We start from the raw sequence: 20,649 nt of genomic DNA, 5'->3' as shown, positions 1-20,649 counted from the left end.
GTTCGCTCCCGCTCTTTTCCCCCCAACAACCGCGTGGTCCCCGGGGAAAGGCGAACTACAGTTCCCAGGGTGCACCGCGAGGCCCCGCGGAACTACAACTCCCGGCGCCCCCCGCGGCGGGGCGGCGTTGCGTCGCCTCCCGGGAGTCGGGCCGGGACCTCCGGGTCGCGCGGCGTTGCGGAGCGGCCGGGAGCTCAGGGAGGTGCCCGCGGGGGTTGCGGGAGGCAGCGCGGGGCCGGGCGCGGAGGCCCGGGCCTGGGAGCCGCAGGCATGCTGCGTCCCAAGGCTCTGACCCAGGTGCTAAGCCAGGCCAACACCGGCGGTGTCCAGAGCACGCTGTGAGTGCGGCCGGCGGGCGCGGAGGGGAGCTGGGGACGGGGCTCGGGGAGGGCCGGGGGCAGAGCGGCCGCGGCCCGCGGGGGGCACCGCGCTCCGCCCGGACCCTGCTTTCCGGACGCGCCCCGGCGGGAGGTGGGGCGAGAGCGCAGGCGTCGTCGTCGCCGCCCGAGCGCGTCCCTGTCGCTTACCGCCGCCCGCCAGGCTGCTGAATAACGAGGGATCCCTGCTGGCCTACTCCGGCTACGGGGACACGGACGCCCGGGTCACCGCGGCCATCGCCAGCAACATCTGGGCTGCCTACGACCGCAACGGGAACCAGGCGTTTAACGAAGACAATCTCAAATTCATCCTCATGGACTGCATGGTATGGAGAACCGAGCCGCCCCCTCTGTCCCCCGAGGGGATCCCGTGGGGCGACCTCGCTCCCAGCCTGGATGGTTGGAGGGGCAGGGACAGGATCTCCCAGGGCTACTGAGAGCTGGTCTGCTGCAGCTCTGTGGTAGGCAGGACCCCAGGCAGCCTGCGGTGGTGAGCAGGGAGCCGGGGTCCCAGTGTCTGCCTGGGCCTCTGGTCTCTGCTGGCCGCTGGTCAGTCCCGGAGCCCTGCCTGTGTCTGGGAAGCTCTCTGAACTCCCTGACGCAGCAGTCATACCCCCAACAGGAGCGCATACACACAGGCTTGTGAAGATCATGCAAAAGGATGTAAACTGGCAGTGTCCTTACCCCAGAGCCACAGGCTCACGGAAGCACAGCAGAATCTCCAGACCCTAGGCCCGTCCCTGCAGTTTACAGAAGAAGGAGCTGCAGTCCAGAAAGGGGAAGTGGCCATTAGACTGTGAATTTCCCGGAAACTGTCTCACGCACCTTCTTTTGTTCAGCCAACAGATGTTGAGGTCCCTGCAGTATTCGCGAGCACTAGGGAAAGAGGAGCAAACAGGACCCAAACTGCGGCCTTGATATCTCACGGCAGCTCAGGGTTTTATGTGTGTTACAAAATATGTATGTGAGTCAGAACACTAGGATGTAAGATACCGAAAATGCTACGCGAAACGGAAGTGAGGAGGGCACGTATTCAAGACAGTCTCACTGAAAAGATAGTTCATTAAAGATCCAAAGGAAGTTGGGCAGCCGTACGGCCCTCTAGGGGAAGAACAGTTCTGACAGAACAGCAGGTGCAAAGGCCCTGAGGTGCACTAATGTCTGGTCGAGGATTAACAAGGTTGATGTAGCTCAAGTGGCCTGGGAATGGGGGAGGTGAGTAGGAGGGAGGCCAGAGAGGCAGGGAGTGCTGCCCCTGGGCCCCAGCGCACAGCAGATGCCCAGTGGAAGTGTGCTGAACCAAATTGAAAAGGCCCAGAGTGAACTCTTCCCAAAGGATTTCCACTGTCCTGGGGCCCCCTGCCTCGTCCTCACCCCATATCCAACCAAGGATGCCATTTCCGCTCTGCTGATGACTCCTGCGTGCTGCCTACCCTCGAATTGGTGCTGTAGGGCCGTAGCTTTCCAATGTCTTATCTGCACCCCAGCCGTAAGAAGTACCTGTGAAGTCCAATCCCACACCCCCCAACTAAGACAAACATGCAGCGTGCTCCGTTACTCTTTTCCATGCCGACCTACCTCCTTAACTGATCGAACCCTAGAGTCAGACCTGCAATTTGAAAAGCTTTACCTTGGGAAAAGAAAACTCTATGCTTGCATGTTCCTTCCGGGGTCTTTGGGGCAGACCTGTAATCATGATGTCACCCATCTGGACAGCCCGGGCCAGTTTCAAAACTCCGACCTGTGTACTAGCACCCTCACCAGCGGGGAGGACACGGGAGTCATGGGAAGGGAAACCAAGGTCTGTGAGGTCGAGCTTCCTAGGGGAGGTCAGTTAGCAGGGGCTGTGCTGATCCTGGAGTCTGAGCTCAGGACCCCACGTCCAGGGCTGCGGCCAGAGCCCCTCGTCTGAAGCCTTGCCATGCCCAGTGCATGGGAGGAAGATGATAGGCTCTCTGAAGAGGGGCCCTTGGGGAAAAGCGTGGGCTAAGGGTGCCAAGCAGAACTTCCCATTCCTCCATGTCACCCCCACCAGGAGGGCCGTGTCGCCATCACCCGGGTGGCCAACCTTCTGCTGTGTATGTATGCCAAGGAGACAGTGGGCTTCGGAATGCTCAAGGCCAAGGTGTGTATATGCCCGTCCCTCGGCCTGCGGGCCCAGCCTTTGTGCTCTTCACGGCCCACTCCCACCCCCCCACCTTCCTGGAGTCCGCTGTGGGCCAGCGCCCAGGAGCGGGGCGGGGCGGGGCGGGGCGCTCAGCGCGGGAGTCCCTCCGGCAGCGGACCCCGGGCCGGCCTGACTTCTCCCTTCTGCAGGCCCAGGCCTTGGTGCGGTACCTGGAGGAACCCCTAACCCAAGTGGCCGCCTCCTAGTGGGCCTCGGCTGGAGCTGGGCTCGGAAAAGAACAATGACCGTGTGGAGGGGCAGGGCCCTCGGAGCCCTTTCTGGGTGGTGGAGGGGAGAGCGAGACTTTGCTTTTTCCAAGAATAAACTTGAACTCCTATCTTGCGTGCTGACTGCTTTCTTGACCCTGGGGAGCCCAGGGAGGTGGGATGGAGCGAGCACTGCTCCGGAGAACCTGCCTGGCACCTTGCCCTCTGACAGCGCAGCCCTGCCTCTGAGCTTCCGGAAGTTCCACTCCCTGTCGGGCAAACGTTTGGGAGTGACCTCGGGGGAGCAGCGGGCTGCTGGGGGGCTGGTGGTGGTTGTCCTGGACAGCAAGAATATAGGGCCCTGTAAGGCCAGCGTCGTTCAGTCCCAAGCTGGGGGGTGGGGGATGGCTTTTCTGCTCTTAGGGTTGGAAGAGTGTGCACGCCTACCAAGGCCCCACACTCACACAGACCCTCCAGATCTTGAAGCCCTTTGCAGGCAGGTTGGACCATAGGTCCTGGGCAGGGAGTGTCCAAGGCCTCTCAGGGGCCTTCCAGCTCCAGATCCTGCGCTGCGCTCAGCCTCCTCAGTCCGCCTGTCTGTCTCTGCGGCAGGTCTCCCCCTAGCCTGGGTGCTTACAGCGGGTCCGGACAGGGTGCTACTAGCCCCTAGCCGGGTGCCGTGGGAAGGGACCGTCCCGGGGGGGTGGGGGAGGTAGGCTGTGAGTCTCAGCCCCACCCTGGGTGAGGAACATGGCCCATCCCAGGCCCTGGGCTGTCAGGAGGGGCGGAGGATGCCGTGTCCACCGTGTCCACCGTGCTGCTCCTGGAGTTCTGAACTGCGGCAGGGTGGATGGCGCCCGTCAGCCCCAGGCCCTCGCCCCAACAGCCCTTCCCCTGGTGCCCCCAATCACCCCCCAACCAGAGGCGCTGAAGGAAAAGCAGGAGAAGCAGGCTTTCGCCTGAGAGGCTCTTTCTCACTCACTGGTAGCTTCCCAGGTAGGTCCCCGGCCCCAGGAGCCCTAGCACCAGGCACTCAGCGGTCAGCTGCTCTCTGAAGGTCCTGTGCCTGTCTCAGCTCCCCCCAGCTCTGTGTCCCCAGCCCCTGGCCCGCCCACTCGCCGGCCGCGTGGAGAGCAGACACTCAACCTGCCTAACCTGTCTGACGTCATCCTCTCTCCGCCCCCCTGGCGGCAGGTCGGGCACCGGCTCTTCCTGTTCTCAGCTTCCTCACCTTGCACCCCCGCCTGCCCGAGCCGAGCCTCCCAGGCCCTCCCCAGCCTCTAGCAGGCCCTCAAGCCCTCCGCCTGCAGAAGTCTCTTCACCCCCCATGAGCGGAGCTGCGGATCTGGGTCTCCGCAGAACCCAGGGTGGAGGGCATTGAGCCAGCGCGTAGACCTGTCACCTCCGCCCCTGAAGCCCCTCCTCCCCTCCATGCAGAGCCAGGATGGGGAACAGAGCCGAGGAAGATTATAACTTTGTCTTCAAGGGTGAGTTGGGGTCCGTAGGGAGCGAGACATAGAGCCAGAGCGCGTCTCCTGTCTTTTTACCTGTTCCTAGGACCCTCCTGGGCCGTCCTTCCTTCACAGAGGAGAAGGCTGCGGGGGGAGCGGGGTCTGGTTACTGGGGCAGAAGTTCTGGAACTTCCGGGGTGCCCTGCTCCTGAAGGGAATGATGTTGGCCGCTGCCCCGGTGGGGCCGGGTTGGGTCCCTCTGCTCGGTTGGCGAAGGAAGCCCGCGCCTAGGAGCCGTCAAGCGCGGTAGCACAAGAGATCTCCGAGGGGACTTCCCTCTGGAGAAGAGAGGGAATCACTGGAGGGGAAGGAAGTCCTGTTTCCGAGTGGACATACAGGCAAGAAGAGAAAGGAGAGCTTTGTCCATTTCGGGGTGAAGGCAGGGAAGATGAAGTAGGTTGAGAGCAGGGTCTGACAGAGCCCAGAAGACTGTGAGGGCTGCGGCCTTGTCTGCTGTCCCTTGGCAGCCCTTTTGGGCCCAAGTGCCAGGCATAGGGTCCACTTGGCTGATCCTGGAGGCACACAGGCATCTTTCCTGCTCCTCGACCTCTGCCCCTGCGTGGGACCCCTCAGACCCCAGCCCCCCGCACCCCACCTCTCCGTCTCCTTCAGGGCGGGGTAGACCACAGAGGCAGCCACCCCACCCCACTGCCTCTCCCGGCCTATGCCCCACCCTCCTGGAAGCTGGGACTCAGGCCGCTCCGGTTGGGGTAGCTGTACTCCGGCCCCTGTTCTAGGAAGGGGAGGCCAGGTGGCTGTTGCTAGTCTGCTGCCCTTCCCTGAGCCCTCCTCTGTGCCAGCCGGGAGTTTGGGAGCCTCCAGACGGAGTCTGCAGATCTCTGCTCTGTCCCTGACTAGCTTGTGCAGGTGGGGGTCTCCAGAAGCAGACACTGAGAAGTCGGGGTACAGGGTGTTGCGGAGGGGGCTGGCGGCTGGGGGCCTGGCCTTCCTCGGAGGCAGATTGGGGCAGCACACCTCTGTGTGTGCGAGGCCAGCCGTGCTGTCTGGTGCCAGCCCCTTCTCCCTCTGGTGCCTGCTTTTCCGCATCTGTAAAAAGGGGACGATCGTGATCGCGGTACTGGCGTCACGGCGCCGTGCTGGATACTAAAGGAGTCAATAGTGTCAGGCCCTCGGCCACTGCCACCACCTCGTGTCTCCGATTTGGAGATGAGGATGAGGCAGGGAGTAGCTGAAATGGTCACAAAGTCAACACTCGAACCCAAGGGTGTGGGGCTCTAAGGCCCTTGCCCGGAGCACCTTCTGGGCAGTGCGAGGAGCCCACCCCCCTGCAGGGGTGAGCCTGGTGAGCCAGGAGGAGGGTCCCAGCGGGGGGACGGAGGGGTCAGGAACACACCCCCCCACGCCCACACTGCTCCCAGCCCTCTTCCCGCCTGCACACCTTCCAGGGGACTTGTTAGATTTTGTAACAAGGAGCCCAAGACCTAGAAGAGCTGAGCCGCTCGTTCGAGGTCTCTAGCGAGTGAGAGGCCAGTGCCCAGAAAATGTGGCTCCCCGGGCGCCAGCTGGGGGGTCCCCCTGTAATCCCAGGTGTCCGCTGGGGGTGACGCGATTTGTGCGCTGTCCTGGCATTGGCCCCGCACCCCCAGCCGGCCCCCAGCTCTGCGGCGTGGGTCCGGCTAGGCCCTGGACATCGCACATCAGCCCGGAGGCTCTTCAGGGCCCCTGGCAGATCCTGGCCCCTGGAAACCCAACGGCGACGGCGCGGCCGCGGCGCGGCCGGCCCGCAACAATCAGCCTGAGCAGCGTCTCACTTCTCACCACCATCTGGAAGAGAGACAGTATTTCTATTCCCATGTGTCCTGTGAAAACGCATGTCAGGGTAGGCTGGCCCCGTGTTCTTACCTGTGTCCCTCCTTGGAGACAGCTGGATTCTAACTTCTTGTTTTCTTGTTGTTGTTTTTTAAGTTTATTTGTTTATTTGACAGAGACAGCAAGGGAGGGAACACAAGCAGGAGGAGTGGGAGAGGGAGAAGCAGGGGGCACTGAGCAGGGGGCCCGATGTGGGGCCCTGAGATCATGACCTGAACCGAAGGCAGATGCTTAACAGATTGGGCCCCCCAGGCGCCCCTCGGATCCTAACTTCTTACCCCCCAAACTTTCCTCCCTCCCCAGGCGTGTCGCTGCCGAGTGTTCTTCTCCCTGTATTTGCCTTCACGTGGCGGCTCCCTGCATGCACACACACACGCGTGCACACACACACGCGTGCACACACACGCACGCACACCTGCATGCCGAGCCTCCCCGTCCTCGCGGCTCGCACGCAGGCAGGCACAAAGCCGTCACACGGCCTGGTCCAGAGACGGGAGTCCTCCCAGACCTATGCCCCAACCGCATCCACACCCTGCCAACCTCATAGCCCTCAGCACCGACACCCACAAACAGCCAGTGGCTGGCGCCCCTCAGCGGAAGTGCAGGCTGACCAGACCAAGAGCCCTGCCAGGCCTGCAGCCCCCACTCTCAGCCCCTCACCTGGGAGTCTGGAACCCTCCACCAGGAGGCCGGGCTCCTCCCTCGGTTTCCTGGGCTCGGCTCCCGCTCCCGATGGGTGGCCCCCAGCTCAGCCCTGTCTCTCCCCGTGGGCAGTGGTGCTGATCGGCGAGTCGGGCGTGGGGAAGACCAACCTGCTGTCCCGGTTCACACGAAACGAGTTCAAGCAGGACAGCCGCACCACCATCGGGGTCGAGTTCTCCACCCGCACGGTCACGCTGGGCACGGCCGCCATCAAGGCGCAGATCTGGGACACGGCTGGTCTGGAGCGGTACCGAGCCATCACCTCCGCGTGAGCCCCCGGGGCTGGGGGGTGCTGGGGAAATCCGGGAGTGCCTCCGGGCCCTGCGCTCCGTGCCCCTACCCCCACCCCCGTGAGCCCCAGGTGCGGGTACAGTGGTACCGACTGCCCTAGCCTCTGCTGCGTGCCGGGAGGGGGGTACCAGGCACTCTCCGTCGGGTATGTGGTGTAATCCTCCAAGTTCCGGAGGACTAAGATGCTGTAATTAATCCCTGCTTAATATAAGAACCCCAGGCTCCAGCAGGGTGTCAGAGGTACCCGGGCTGGGGGAGGCTGGGGGACGGATAGAGAAGCGTCTGCCTCGTGTCTGCTCGCACTTGGCCATTTCTGAGACCCCGGAAAGGCGGACACCCTGGCAGGAGGAACGTGAGGAACCTGCCACTGAAGGCGGGATCCAGGAGGCCGACCTGAGCATGGCCCAGGCGCTCGAGGGTGGACCGCGAGCGAGGGCTAACGTCGGAACAAAAGACCCAAGGAAGCCATGGCTAGAAAGACAGGATGGAGGTGGTGGTTTCAGAGAAGCAGGGGCCGCTTTGGGGTCCCCGGCTCCGTCATACCAGCAAGCCAGAAGGGCTCAGTGTCAGGCCCCGAGCCTGGAGACGCGGGTCCCCTGACCTCAGCTGTCGTACTTCTCCATCTCCGGTACCCACCTCTGACCTTGCCTCTGTCCCCTGCTCTACCCCCCAGGTACTATCGTGGTGCGGTGGGGGCCCTGCTGGTGTTTGACCTCACTAAGCACCAGACCTATGCTGTGGCGGAGCGCTGGCTGAAGGAGCTCTACGACCACGCCGAGGCCACGATCGTGGTCATGCTCGTGGGCAACAAGAGTGACCTCCAACAGGCCCGGGAAGTGCCAACAGAAGAGGCCCGGATGTTTGCCGGTGAGAGCCCCCCCCACACCAGCCCCGCCCCTCCCGCTCCCACCTCCCCAGCCCCTGCTCCTGCCCCAGCCTGGCTTTCCTCCACGGAGCCCCCTCCAGCGTCACTCCTTCCTCCCAGTCTCCCAGCCCTTCCTCTCAGTCACCCTGGGTCCCTCATCGGGTCCCACCACTTGCCCCAGGATTGTCTTTATGGGCGATTCCTTATCATTGACTTCATTTTATTTTAATTTTTAAAAAAGATTTTATTTATTTATTTATTTGACAGAGATCACAAGTAGGCAGAGAGGCAGGCAGAGAGAGAGGGGGAAGCAGGCTCCCCGCCGAGCAGAGAGCCCGATGCGGGGCTCAATCCCAGGACCCTGGGATCATGACCTGAGCCGAAGGCAGAGGCTTAACCCACTGAGCCACCCAGGCGCCCCTGTCCTTGACTTTAAAGCCGGCCACTCCGGGAGACCCTGGGGTGTGGGAGGTGCGCTCCCCATGACCTTCTCCATTCACGATCTCCCCAGGAGGCCTCTGGGGTCAGAGGCAGCAAGCCGGTGGTCAAGGGTACAGGCTAGGTGTCCCGTGCCCCTGCCTGGCCGGGCCTTTGTTTAGCTCTCTGTGCCGCTGGCCTTCAGCGTCCTCTTGCGCGAGAAAGGATCCTATTCAAATCTCCCTGGCAGGTGGTTTCAAGCATGGATTGAACTGCACATGCCAACGGGTTAGCACCTTGCAGATGTACCCAGTAAACACAGGGTCAATGTTATTATTACTGTGTTGCCTTTCCTGCCAGAAAACAATGGGCTGCTCTTCCTGGAGACCTCAGCCCTGGATTCCACCAATGTCGAGTTGGCCTTCCAGATGGTCCTCAAAGGTTAGAGCCCTGCCTCCTCCTGGCGGCCCCATTCCGGTCCTGAGGCTTCTTGTGGGCAGTGGCTGGAGTGCAGCCCGCCGGCCCTGGCCTACCCCAATGATCCCTCTGCCCCTCCGTGGGCCCCCAGCCTCCTCAGAGCCTCCCCAGCGCCCACCCCACCCCACCCCACCCCCAAGCCCAAGGTTTGGGGAGGGAACCAGAAGGTCACATTTCCCTCGGAGCTAAGCATTAGCCCTTCTCCACCCAAATCAGTAGAAGGGCCGTGGTGCCCAAACTCCACTTCCTTCCAGCAAAGCCTCCTTGAAGTGTGGTCACACCCCTTGTTTGGCGAGCCTGCGCCGTGTGTAGGGGAGTGTGGGCTCTCGGTCTTCTGACCCCATCACTGCCCTCCGCACCCCCTCAGAGATCCTCACCAAAGTGTCCAAGCAGAGGCAGAGCAGCAGCCGGACCAACGCCATCACTCTAGGCGGTGCCCAGGCGGGGCAGGAGCAGGGCCCAGGGGAGAAGAGGGCCTGCTGCATCAGCCTCTGACCCCGGCCGGCCCCTGCCCGGCCCCCGCTGGCTTTTTGGTGCCCCACTCCCACCCCGGGTCCAGGATCTCTCCCTGCCCTGTGGTTCCAGATGCCAGAGTGGCCCCACGGAGCTCCAGGAGCTTCCCGTTCCCCGACCCCTGTATCTCTATGACCTGCCCTCCCCGAATCCGCCCCGCCACCGCCGCCACCACCACACAGACCAAGCCTTCCAATAAAGCTGTTTTGTACCAACGTCTGGCCAGCCTGCTCCTCCCATCCCTGTCCCCCTTCACCTCTGGCCCCTCTGAGCTCGTGTTCCCCTCCCCCAACCCCCAGCCTCCCCACCACACCCACTGCCCCCCAGGGCCAGCTGCCTCTGGAGTCCTGTGGTCTGGGGACAGTGCCAAGGGGGAGGGAGGTGCCCACCCTTCCCTCTGCCAACCCCCAGGGCAGGTGGGGGAGGGGGACAGCGTGGCCAAGAAGGGGTGTCCGGGGAAGGAGAGACAAAGGAACTCACCGTCAGGCACCATCTGGTGCCCAGGGCCCTGGTGCCAAGAACTGAGGTCACTCCAATGCCAGGGGCGAGGGGAGGAGGCAGGGGGAAGTGTTGGAAGAGAAGGGGGGGGTCACAGCCAGCCCGGGATGTGGGAGGTCGAGCCTCCTGCCCAGGACGCAGTCCTGACCCCAGAGAGAGGGAGCGTGGGGTCCGGCGAGGGCCCCGCTCCAGGGGGATGGCTGGGGAGAGTCTCCCAGCGTCGGGCCTGGGCCTGGCCGGCCCCTGCTCTGCAGGACAAGCTGCGCCCCCCACCCCCCACCCCCACCCCCGGGAGGACTAGGTGGTAAATGGGGAGGGACGGGAGGGACCTGGAGGCCCAACAGTGCCCAACATCGCCCTGTGGCGTTTCCCACAAGGGGGCACTTGCCTCCATCCGGCAATTCCTGAGGTGGCCCCTCACTCTGCCCCACCGCAGGTCAGACCCACACGCGGAGAAAGAGGCCAGAGCCTTAATTAATAATACTTTTAATAAAATTAAGTTCTTAATAGCACATTTAATACAGTAGCCCTCCCCTTCTTGGTTTCTCTGCGTTTTGTGCAACTTCACTTTGACTTGATTATCCATGGGTTCGTTTTGTTTCCTGCCTTTATTTTGTTTCTGAAATATTTTTCCTTGGTGGATTTTTACGTGTCCTCACTAGATGCCTCAAATTAAGTCTGACCACAATCCTACTCTACGTTCTACCGCGGAGACCACCCCCTGCCCCAGGGCTGCCTCCCCTCCCTCCCTACCCCACCCGCACCCTCTGGCGGGAAGGGGAAGCCCTCCCCACCCCAGACTCTACCTTCCCAAACTAGCGGGGTTTCTAGGACAAAAAGAGCAGGGGGGACTCTCCCTAGGTGGGGTGAGAAGAGTAAACCGGGGAGAGGGAGATGTGTTGGGGGCTGAGGGCCGGGGAGGGGCACGACAGAGCCTCAGGTGTGACGCTGGAGCAGGTCCCCTGTGCTCCCTGGGGCGGGACAGAGGACCGGCCCTGAGCCGCTGGTGGGAGGCAAGTGCTAGAAAACAGGAGGTGATTTCTCACATGCAAAGCCACGCTCCCAGGTTTCCTGTGGGGAGGGCAAGGTGCCCCCAGGGCAGGGCACCCAGGGGCGCTGCTGTGTCCTGAACACTTAGAGCTGCAGGTGGCCTGGAGCACAGGGCTAGGGGCAGCGCCCCCCCCCCCAGTCCTGCTGCCCGCCCCCTGCCTTCATACCCCTGGAGGCCCCAGTTCTCCCAGGCCTTCAAGGACAGTGTCTACACGGTACCCCAGAGGGTGGGAAGTCCTTCTTGGAGTCTAACTTCTAGGAGACAAAGCAGGCCCAGAGAAAGAGCCATGACTGAGATTGTCAATCCCACGGAGGCCAAAAACTAAGCGGGATACCGTGTGGGAGTGAGGACAGGGGCCTGACCCCCAGCCCTCATGAAGCTCCAGGAAGGTGGGAAGTGTGTGCGTGTCTTGTTTCTAGAATGACCTACCAGGCTCTTGAATCAATTCCCCGCGGGGTGAATCGAGGTTGCACTTTAAGGACTTCCTGGGGCCTGGGAGAAGCAGGTCCGGGAGGGTCTGAGCTGGGAAGCCTGCACCCTCCCAGAGAGCCCCAAGAGGACACAGCACTTAGGAGTAAGGACTGCTCTGCAGAGACCTGGGGACCGACAGGGTGGTGGGCCCCCAGGGGCGAGGGCACAGGCGAAGGCGCTCACCTTCCCCTCCGCCCTGGCCGGCCCAGCTCCCATGTAGTTGAAATGGATCAGTGTCCATCTTTCAAAGACCCAGGGGACGGAGCCCCTCATCTGTTTGTCCTACAATTTAAAAATCCAAGGATTCTCAGAATCAACCCCAGCAGACCAGAAGCTCCGAGCTCCGCTAGCGGCCTGCTCCTGCCCGGTATCTGGAGATGGGGGCTCCCCACATGCAGGGTGCACTTGACCGCTTCCCTCAACTACTTTCCTCTCGTTACAACTTTTATACATTCTACTGGACCCAGGGGCCCTCGATGCTACTAAACTTTAAGCTATCTGAATATCATCTACTAAGTAACTAGTAATTCTTTCTTTTTCTCTAGGATTATATGAAATAAATTTGAATTATTATTATTAATAATTATTATTTTGTAGTATTCTTTTCTTTTAAACCCCTCGGTTTCTTTCTTTTTCTTCTCTCTCTCTCTCTCTCATTTTTGGTTAAACAAAACAAAACAAAACAAAACTAGTTCTCTTAAATCTCACACCTCTCTGAGGGTTCCCTCAGGCCTGCTAGGCCTCAGCTCTGGACTTCCCCTCCCCACTTGCCCCTGGGACAGGGCAGGGGAGGGGGGGGGCAGCCCAGGATCCTCAGTCCAAGCGCTCTTCCTTTCTTGTTAATCCCTTTCTTTGTTTGGCTCTGCCGGCTCCCCCGAGGGGGAGGGGAGTGGGGAGGGGGGCCCACGGAGTGAAATCCAATCTACTGGGGCCCCAGAGGGACCAGGTTCCCCCAGGCCCCCATCTCCACCACACATCCCAGGACGCTCCCCACAAAAAGCAAATGACATTCCTCCCCAAATAAAAGTGGGGGAAAAAGGAACGTAAACCCGAACATATATTAAAAACACTTTTTTTTTTAAGATTTAACTCTGAATACAAATGTATTTTTTTTTCTTCTTCTCTCCCTACATATATTCTAAACCTTCTAAAGTTTTTTTATTTTTTTTAAGGATCACTTTATCATAAAATAAAATATCCTTTTCATATAATAAATTACCTAATAAAAAGTCTTTTTTTCATATTAGCCCAGGTTCTTTGCTACATTTATACGGTAATAAACGCCTTTATTAAAATAGAATATTAAATTATAAAGAACTGCTTTTTTTTTTTTTTTTTTGCTATTTTTGTTTTGTCTCCTCTGTGTTGTTCGCCTATCTCGCTCCCTCTCGCGCTTTCTCTCCTCTGTTTTGTCTCTCACTATGTGTGTTTTGCGTTGGTTTCTAGGTTTGGCTCAATTAGTCAGGGCGGGACTGAATTCTCTGAGCCCCCTAGCCTAACAGTCTTCTGCCTTTGTGGGTAAGAAGTGGAGAGGGGGAGGGGGACCGACAGACACATATCCCTTCTTCCCACCCCCTCCCCACCCCCCTCGGCGACCGGCGACCGACCGACCGACCGAGGGCGCCCATTTGGTTTGGTTTCTATTGTACACACATCTCAGGATGGCTCACGTTGGCGGGAAGGAGGGAAGTTGTCACAGGCCACTTTCCTGACTGTGACCTCCTTCCTCTCCCCTCCCTGGCTGGTGGTCTGGAGGGGCAGGCTGAGGAGGGGGGAGTGAATTCACCACCGGAGGAAGGAGAGGAGGAAATCCCCCCTGTGCCTCCATCCCCGCGCCCCCTCTCCAGCAGACAGAATGGGACTCCCCGAGCCTTTGTGCTCAGAGGTCACCTAGGACAGAGTCCCACCCCACTATATACAAGAATCGCCTGGGACCCCCCCAGGGACTCCCATCCCCCACCCTCTCCTGGCCCGGCCAGCGGAACCAGGAGGGTGGGAGGCTGGTGGCAGCCCCAAGTGAGCCTTAGGGAAGCAGTGGGGGTGGGGGTGGGGCGGGGTCCTAGGCTTGTTAGCAATACTGGACCAGAATGTCGCACCCCAATCCCGCCTGGTCCAGGACTGAACTCTCTCTGAAGACCCAGCCTCTCCCCACAACCACGAAGGGTGGGACAGAGACTTCATGATTTGTTTGCTAATAGGGGTTGGGGTCAGGTCCAGAGAGGGGGCGCAGGGGAGAGGCAGGGGGAGGGGCAGCCCCTCCGTGTACCAGCCTCTCCACCTGCCTCAGGCTCCTTCCTGCCCCTTGAACAGCAGACGCGCGACCCTGTCTCTCCTACGCCTGCCGCCAGAAGATCCAGCCCAAGAACTGCTCCCTAAATACAATGCCCAAAGATGGTAGAGGCAGAGGTTGGACCCCTGATGTAGCCCAGTATTAGTCCCTCCTCAAATTTTCACTGAGAACGGGGATACATTCTATCAAGAATTTGAGGTGTTTCTTTGGAGGAGTGGGGAGGGCCTCCAGGTGCCAGAAGAGGAATTAGGGGGGGTTCATCCAAATGCTCTTCTCCCCTACTTCTCCCCAGGGGGTGGTGAGCCCAAAGTTGGACTAGAAGGGCCAGGAAGGAGGGGAGGGAAGAGAGACAGAGGACAGAGCTGGGGACGACAGCCTACAGCTGTCAAGGGGAAGCAAAGGGGAGAGCTGGTGGAGGAGGAGAGGTGAGGCCAGCCCAGGGGGAGGAGGGGTGGGGAGGAGAGGGTGAGAGGAGCTCGCTCTCCACACCCCTCCATCCAGCTCTGAGCCCTTTATGGATGGACACGCCTCCCCTCCAACCCCAGGGAATCTGTGCAGACTTCTGAAAGGGCCCCAACTCCCTCAGACCACTGGAAACTCAGGAGCAGATGCCCAAACGGGATATGGCATTGGGGAGGGTGGGGGGGGGTGATTTTAAGGGTCACATAAGGAGGTCAAAGGTCAGGGCCAGAGCGGGCTCGAGGGCTGGAAAGAGCACCTCCAGATACAGATGGTAATGCTCCCCCTCCCTTTACCCAATCCCCCCCAGAGAGGAAGGGGTGGTGCGCAGAGGGGGGCTGGGCAGAGGGGGTCAGGATGCCTTAGCGGGGGGGCCCCCCTCTGGCCAAACAAAAGTTTCTCGTAGCTGCTTCCAGATAGAAGGGTGTGTTGAGGTATCAGAGTTGTAACTCTAGTAAAATTTCCTGCCTGGCCCCCTCCCAACCTTTCCAGGACGGGGTGGCCAGAGGCTCTGAAGGTGGCCCACCCCACCCCCCCAGCCACCGTCGCCTCCCCGACCCCTCCCCACGGATCCAGTACATCAAAGCACCTTGCCCACTGAGCCCACTGATTTCCAAAAAGGCCCGGGTGGAAAACAGATCCAGGGCGGGAGGGTGGGGGTGGGGGTGGGGGCGCCCTCGGCCCAGGGAGGGAGCCCAGAGGCCGGGGGCAGGGGCTTTAGGAGAATATTCGGATGGCTTGCGTGGCTGTGATGTGGCAGACGGGACACTCCGGGTCCGTCCTCTCGCAGATGCGTACTGCGCACTCCATGCAGAAGAGGTTGTGTCCGCAGGGGACCAGGGCGGCGGTCACCTCGCTCTCGAAGCACACCATGCAGTCCCGCCCGCCGCCGGGGCTCCGCAGGCCGCCGCCCAGTTTGGAGAAGCCCTGCAGCGGCTCCCCGGGCGGGCGTCGGGGCAGGCCGGCCAGCTCCGGCCCCGCGGAGGCGGCGGGGGAGCGGTGCGCCCCGGGGGGCGCGGCGCGGGCCTTGGCGGACGACGACGAGGACGAGGAGGCGGAGGAGAAGAGCACCGAGGTGGGCGTGGCGTTCTCCTGGCCCGCCCAGAGCGGGGGGCTGGTCTCGGCCACGCCGTAGTACACGTCCTGCTTGCCCACGCCGTAGCCCGGGAACAGGTAGCCGCCGTAGCCGAAGTCCCCGCCCTGCTCGCCCAGGCGCGGCGCCTCGAAGCCCGAGTCCACGGCGCAGTCGCCGATGCAGCCCAGGCTGTTCTGGCGGAAGGTGGAGAGCGGCTTGCAGCCGGGCGGGTGCACCCGCCAGGCCTCGGAGTAGCGGCTGTCCAGCCCGGCGTCGGGGCTCCCCGCCAGGAAGTCGTTCTCGTTGTTGTACTCGAGGATCTTGCCGGTGCGCACGGCGATGTGCGTCTCGATCTCCTCGCGCGCGCGCTCCACGTTCCCCGGCGCCCCCGTGATCTCGAACACCGGGTCGCGGTCGCGGCTCGGCGTGATGATGTACGTGTTGGTCTGCTGCTGGATGCGCTTGATGGTGGCGCCCTTGGGGCCCACCACCAGCCCCACCACGCGGTAGGGCACCCGCACGCGAATGGTCACCTGGCCGGGCAGGGCGGGAGCCACGCCGAAGGCGGCGCCGGACTTGTTGCGCGAGGCGCGGATCATGGAGAAGTGCTCGGCCGCCGAGATGATCTCCCGTCGGGCTGTGGCCACGTCCTCCCGCCGTCCGGTCACCATGAACACGGGCTCCTCGCCGCGCACCGGCGTCTTGATGTACGTGTTGGTCTTGGCCCTCAGAGCCTTAATCTTGCAGCCTGGGATGGGGGGGGGAGGGGGAGTGCAGAGAGAAGGAAACTCACAGGGCAAGAAGGTCTGCGCCCGGGCCAGTCCGCTCCCCCATCACCGCCGCCGGCCGCGGGGACGAGCGCACCCCGCCTCCAGCAGTCCGCCCAGAGCCTCTCAGATCTCCGCCACGTCAACCACAGATCTCCAAACGCGCCAGCCTTCCCTCCAGCTCCACGCAGGACCCTCCCAACACAGTCACTCCTTGCAACCAGGAAAAAAGCCACTGACCCTCCCAGACAAGCTGCTAACCTCAGATCGACTAACTCCACCCAACCATGCGCCCTGCCCTCAATTTCTGATTCCTGGCCACTCGCAGACTTCCAGATCACTTCCTCACACACCCCTCCCTCCCACCACCGGAGCCTGTCACTGACCTTGAGCTCTCCACAGAACCCCAAAGTACTCAGGAACCCCCCATTCTACTCCTGACTTGAGCTCCATTCATTATAAGTGTCCTCCGGTCAACTCAGGGACCACTGGCACCCATTTGCTGTGTGACCTATGACCCCCTCCCATGCCTTCCACCCATGAATGCCTCTCAGAGGGCCGCAGATTCACAGCAAGTTTGCAGCAGCTAGCTGAGTGTGGGAGACTGGGAAGGGTCTGAGAACCAGAGTTTGGAGAGGGAAAGAAGTATGAAGATGCCGAGAATGATGTCTGAGGGCCCACCCCTGACCCCCCATGGACACTCCGGCCACCCTGTCCGCTGGGGGCCGGGGCTGGGGACTGAGGCTCTGGGGGGACCCATCCTCGTGCTCTGAAGCAGGAGTGGGTTCCAGCTCGAAGACTGCAGGGAGAGGCAGGAAGAGAAAGAGCCGAGACAAAGAGAGACAAAGAGAGAGAAGGGGGAAGAGGAGCCGCGGAGGCGGCACAGCCACGGAGGCCGGCACCGCCACGGCGTCTCTCGAGGCTGCGGCCCCACGATGGCCCACGGGCGGGACCCTCTCCTCCTCTCCCAAGTTCCCTCTCCCTGCCCCGAGCTTCACGCAAAGCCAGGCTCACGCGCTTTCTCGGGGCACACATGCTACACGTGTGTGAGTTCGCACACACATGGACCTAAGAGTCACGATGCCCTGTGTGCCTTTATCTAAACAGTACTGGCGGGGCACACCCAGGGTGCACACGCGTGCACATGCCCGTGCACACATGTGCCACCACACACACACACACACACACACACACACACACGGATGGCCTGTGTTTGACCTTCCATACACTCCACGCTCCAACCTCCAACATCCCCGGCCCTCAAAGGGCACGCTCCTTCACACACCCACAACTTTTGCCCCCCAGGCACCCGCACACATGTTCACACCCCTCTCCAGGTACACACTCCCTGACCCCTTTCTCATTCCCCCACCACATGACCTCTTCCCCCCAAAACCAAGGGTCCGTCCGGGCTCTCTGACGCTGCCCCGGGCCTCCAGCCCCAGGCCTGCGGTGAGCTCACGGGCTTCCTGCATCCTTCCTTCACTCCAGATGCTTCTTCTCTAACCCCCTGGACTGGCCTGGGGAGAGGGGGGGCGACGCAGTGGATTGGGGGCGGAGCTCCTCACCTTCAAGAGACCTCAGGAAGGAGAATTTGCTCCTCCCTTTTTGTCTTCAGACCTCTGGGCAGCTGAGAAGTCCTACCTGTTGTCAAGCCCACACCCTTGCTGCTTTAATGCAGTCAGCGTTCGTCCTAAGTGTGAGGCACCAAGGGGTGAGGGGCCTGGACTCCTCCTCCTACGACTCTCTACTCCCACAGCCTCTGAGAGGCACCTGGGTGCTGGCTCTAAGTTCTGGGTCCATCAACTTAAGTAGGAGCTGGGTATCTTCGGGTTTGGGGTGAGGCAGACAGGCGGGGCCCGGGGGTGCAGAACCGGTGGGCCTCACGCTGGGGTTTGGAGCCCTGGACAAGCATGTCTGGAAGGGAAGGCCACGGGACTTCACCTTTCTAGAGGTCAGAAAGAGGCGTGTTGGCACTGCAGCGGGGGAGGGAGGTCAGACAAGAGGAAGGACTTCCACGTACTTAAGGACCAAGGGGAAGCCTCTTTTCTTAGAATAGGAGATATGCCCCCACTTGTGAGAGAGTCAGGCCCATGTGCAGAAGGATGACTCCATGAAATCCTGGGGCCCCCCAAGGCCAGCCGCCCAAGGGAAGATATCAGTGTCCCCACCCAGTTCCAGGGCTCCAGGTCCCTAGTTTCTGGCAACAAGAGGAGATCCAACTTTTTGAACCAGAAATCTCAGGAGATGGAGCACCCCAGAGGGATGAGGGCCGTGCATGGGGAGTGGTATCTTCCCTTCCTCCATTCTGGATCTCACTGCAAAATGCCCCCAACCTCCAAGCACTTCGGGGAGATGAGACTGGGTGTGCTGCTGGGGGGTGCCCCCCTGGCTCGCCTCCCCTCTCCCCCACCCTGCCGGCAGCCGGCCTCCTCCCTCACTCCCAGCCGGAATGCAGCCCCTCTATTGTTCCCCACTGTGGGACAGCTCCTCCCCCGCTCCTCCCCCACCCCAGACCTCCCCAGCCCAGCCCTCCTGCAATTTCCAAATCCCGCCCCCCCCCACTCTCCTCTCGGAAACAGGGAGAGGGAAAGGTCCCCAAGATCCCGTCTGCTAAATCTGGACCCTCACCAATACTCCGACCCGCACCCACCCAGGGATGCTGGAGCCCAGGAGGGTGTGGTATCAGACACACTAGGCTGGGTTAATTCTACACCCCCCACCCCACAGCACACCCAGACACACGCCCTCCGACCAAGGCTCCACGTGAAGGTTTCTTGCCCCCCCCCCCCGCCCGGCATGCCCCCTCCTGCCCTGTCCTACTCTTGTACTAGGAGAGACCCCTCTCCAGGCCTCTGGCCCCTGGCCGTGGCCAGCCCAGAACAAAAGCCTGAGAGAGAGGAGGACAGGTCCACGCCAGGACGCCGCACTTCTCCGGAGGCAACCCTTCCCAAACCCCACAGACCGTTCAACTTTGGTGTGTGGGTGACCACAGGACTCCCTCCTCCCAGCAGCCCCCCTCCCCACCTCTCCCCTGGGCTGGGACCCTCCCATGAGCCACACCCCCTTCCATTCCTGCACTCAGCCCAACAAAGAGACAGATACTCAGTCTGGCTTCCCTGGCCAGGTCTCCCCCAAAGTCTGTAACTCCAGCTGTAGGGGGTCCCAGGGGTGCCCCCTCCCCAGCCCACCAGCGGATCCCGGAGCAGGGGCCTCTGAGTAACTCTTTGCACATTCTGCCAGTTTTTCGGGCCAGGAGTGGACATCCCCTCCGGACAGCCTCCCGGCATTGGGAGACCCATCCCCTCCCTTCTCCCTCTCTGGAGGAGAGGGTATTTCTTTGTCTGCAGGCAGGGCCCTCGGGAAGGAACTATCTGAAGAACAGTCCCGACTGGGGGTGGCAGGGAACTTTGTGGCACTCGGGAATCGGGGTAGGGGGCGGGTCCCCCTTTGTGGGGAAGGGACAGAGCCAGAGGCGGGCAAGGAGAGAGGAAATGAACTTTCGGTGCTGGGATGGGGTGCCCCCCACTCCAGTCCCTCTCCGCGGTCCCGCCGCCCGCTTACCTTGCCTGCCCACGATCTCGGCCACGTGCTCGGAGGTGGGCACGGGGACACACTCGGTGGTGTTGCTGCTGCCCTTCAGGCGCAGCTCGGCCTCTTTGTAGAGAGCGCAGAGCTTGGCGTCGCTGGCCCCTTTGGGGGCGGTGGGGGGCTGGGGCGTCTGCGCCGCGGGGGCCGCCGGCGGGGCGGCCGGGGGCGCCGCGGGCGGCGGCGGCGGGGCCGGCTGCGGGGGGGCGGCCGGCTGCGCGGGGGCGCCGCCCCCCCCACCTCCCCCGTCCTCGCCCGCCGTGGGGGCGGGGGGCTCCCCCAAACCCAGGAGGCAGAGCTGATCGAGAGCCAGCTGAAGGGCGCGCTCGTCTTCCAGCAACCCTCGGTCCTTAGCGCTTCCCCCGAAACATCCTAGTTCTCCAAAGCCCCCATTTCTTTCCATTATTCCAGATACCACTAGACTAGGCATGGCGAAACAAAAGCTGGGGGAGAGAGGGAGAGAGGTGGTGGAAGGGAAAAGAGGAGCGAGGAGGGGAGGGGAGAGGAGGGGGGCGTGTGGGGAGGGGGGAACAAAGAACTGGGGAGGGGGGAAGAAAGCGAGATAGAAAGATAGACCCTCCCCCTAAGCCCCCCTCCCCAAACACCCTGTAACCCGACTCCCCTCGCCCCAGCCCCCGGGGTGGGGGTGGGGGGAAAGAGAAGCAAAACCGAGGAAGCAGCTCTCCTTTCCTCTCGGGGGTGACGGGGGGCGGGGGGCTGCGGGATCTCTGCCCCCACCCCTCCCGCCTCCGACCCGGGCGGCTCTAGACCCCGCCGTCCAGACGCCCCTCTCGGGCTCCCGCACCAAGCCCCGGTCCGGGAGCGGCGCCCAGTGGCCCCCAGTCGAGCCCAGCCCCTTCCAGCGCTCAAACTCTTTTGTTTTAAATGAACTGGATGGAGCAGCATGGAACTGCGGGGGGGCCGCGGGGGCGCCCGGGGCATGCCGGGAGTTGTAGTTTCCCGCCCTCGGGGGCGCGGGCTCGGGCTGCCAGCCCCGCGGAGGATGGGGACGTGCCTTCGGTCTCTAGCCCCGCTCGGAGGCGAAGCGGGGGGGCGGGGGGGGGCGGGGTGGAAGGCGAGGTCCCTAATTTCTC

The 20,649-nt window shown here is 62.0% G+C and overlaps 3 protein-coding genes across 3 annotated transcripts; 2 read left to right on the top strand and 1 right to left on the bottom strand.

Moving 5' to 3' along the window:
* The first annotated feature begins 136 nt into the window (after window positions 1-136).
* On the top strand, window positions 137-2,881 carry LAMTOR2 (late endosomal/lysosomal adaptor, MAPK and MTOR activator 2). The gene is made up of 4 exons (XM_004778544.3): window positions 137-338; window positions 541-703; window positions 2,413-2,502; window positions 2,694-2,881. The coding sequence occupies exons 1-4, from the start codon at window positions 271-273 to the stop codon at window positions 2,748-2,750; spliced, it is 378 nt and encodes a 125-aa protein (XP_004778601.1). The 5' UTR covers window positions 137-270; the 3' UTR covers window positions 2,751-2,881.
* Window positions 2,882-3,937: 1,056 nt separating this feature from the next.
* Window positions 3,938-9,571, top strand: RAB25 (RAB25, member RAS oncogene family). Its single transcript, XM_004778542.3, has 5 exons — window positions 3,938-4,237; window positions 6,866-7,061; window positions 7,758-7,951; window positions 8,727-8,807; window positions 9,211-9,571. Exons 1-5 carry the CDS (start codon window positions 4,195-4,197, stop codon window positions 9,336-9,338), a joined length of 642 nt encoding a protein of 213 aa, XP_004778599.1. The 5' UTR covers window positions 3,938-4,194; the 3' UTR covers window positions 9,339-9,571.
* A 752-nt stretch (window positions 9,572-10,323) lies between these two features.
* Window positions 10,324-20,625, bottom strand: MEX3A (mex-3 RNA binding family member A). Its single transcript, XM_013048947.2, has 2 exons — window positions 19,532-20,625; window positions 10,324-15,948 (listed from the first exon to the last, which is right to left on the bottom strand). Exons 1-2 carry the CDS (start codon window positions 19,983-19,985, stop codon window positions 14,843-14,845), a joined length of 1,560 nt encoding a protein of 519 aa, XP_012904401.2. The 5' UTR covers window positions 19,986-20,625; the 3' UTR covers window positions 10,324-14,842.
* Window positions 20,626-20,649: the final 24 nt, after the last annotated feature.

Source organism: Mustela putorius, unplaced genomic scaffold (assembly GCF_011764305.1).
Source record: "Mustela putorius furo isolate JIRA1106 unplaced genomic scaffold, ASM1176430v1.1 tig00000997_pilon_pilon_pilon, whole genome shotgun sequence".
Lineage (NCBI taxonomy): Eukaryota > Metazoa > Chordata > Mammalia > Carnivora > Mustelidae > Mustela > Mustela putorius.
Note: the sequence above shows the minus strand (reverse complement) of the source record. Positions and strands in the feature narration are given on the sequence as shown.

What these genes read in the sequence shown, in the direction of transcription:
- MEX3A (XM_013048947.2), bottom strand. Translation starts at nt 19,985, where the DNA reads ATGCCTAGTCTAGTGGTATCTGGAATAATGGAAAGAAATGGGGGCTTT. An exon ending in CGAGATCGTGGGCAGGCAAG is followed by an intron (nt 15,949 to 19,531) that starts GTAAGCGGGCGG and finishes CCCCCATCCCAG; the next exon opens with GCTGCAAGATTAAGGCTCTG.
- RAB25 (XM_004778542.3), top strand. Translation starts at nt 4,195, where the DNA reads ATGGGGAACAGAGCCGAGGAAGATTATAACTTTGTCTTCAAGG. An exon ending in TACCGAGCCATCACCTCCGC is followed by an intron (nt 7,062 to 7,757) that starts GTGAGCCCCCGG and finishes TCTACCCCCCAG; the next exon opens with GTACTATCGTGGTGCGGTGG. An exon ending in AGAGGCCCGGATGTTTGCCG is followed by an intron (nt 7,952 to 8,726) that starts GTGAGAGCCCCC and finishes CTTTCCTGCCAG; the next exon opens with AAAACAATGGGCTGCTCTTC.
- LAMTOR2 (XM_004778544.3), top strand. Translation starts at nt 271, where the DNA reads ATGCTGCGTCCCAAGGCTCTGACCCAGGTGCTAAGCCAGGCCAACACC. An exon ending in TCATCCTCATGGACTGCATG is followed by an intron (nt 704 to 2,412) that starts GTATGGAGAACC and finishes CACCCCCACCAG; the next exon opens with GAGGGCCGTGTCGCCATCAC. An exon ending in TCGGAATGCTCAAGGCCAAG is followed by an intron (nt 2,503 to 2,693) that starts GTGTGTATATGC and finishes TCCCTTCTGCAG; the next exon opens with GCCCAGGCCTTGGTGCGGTA.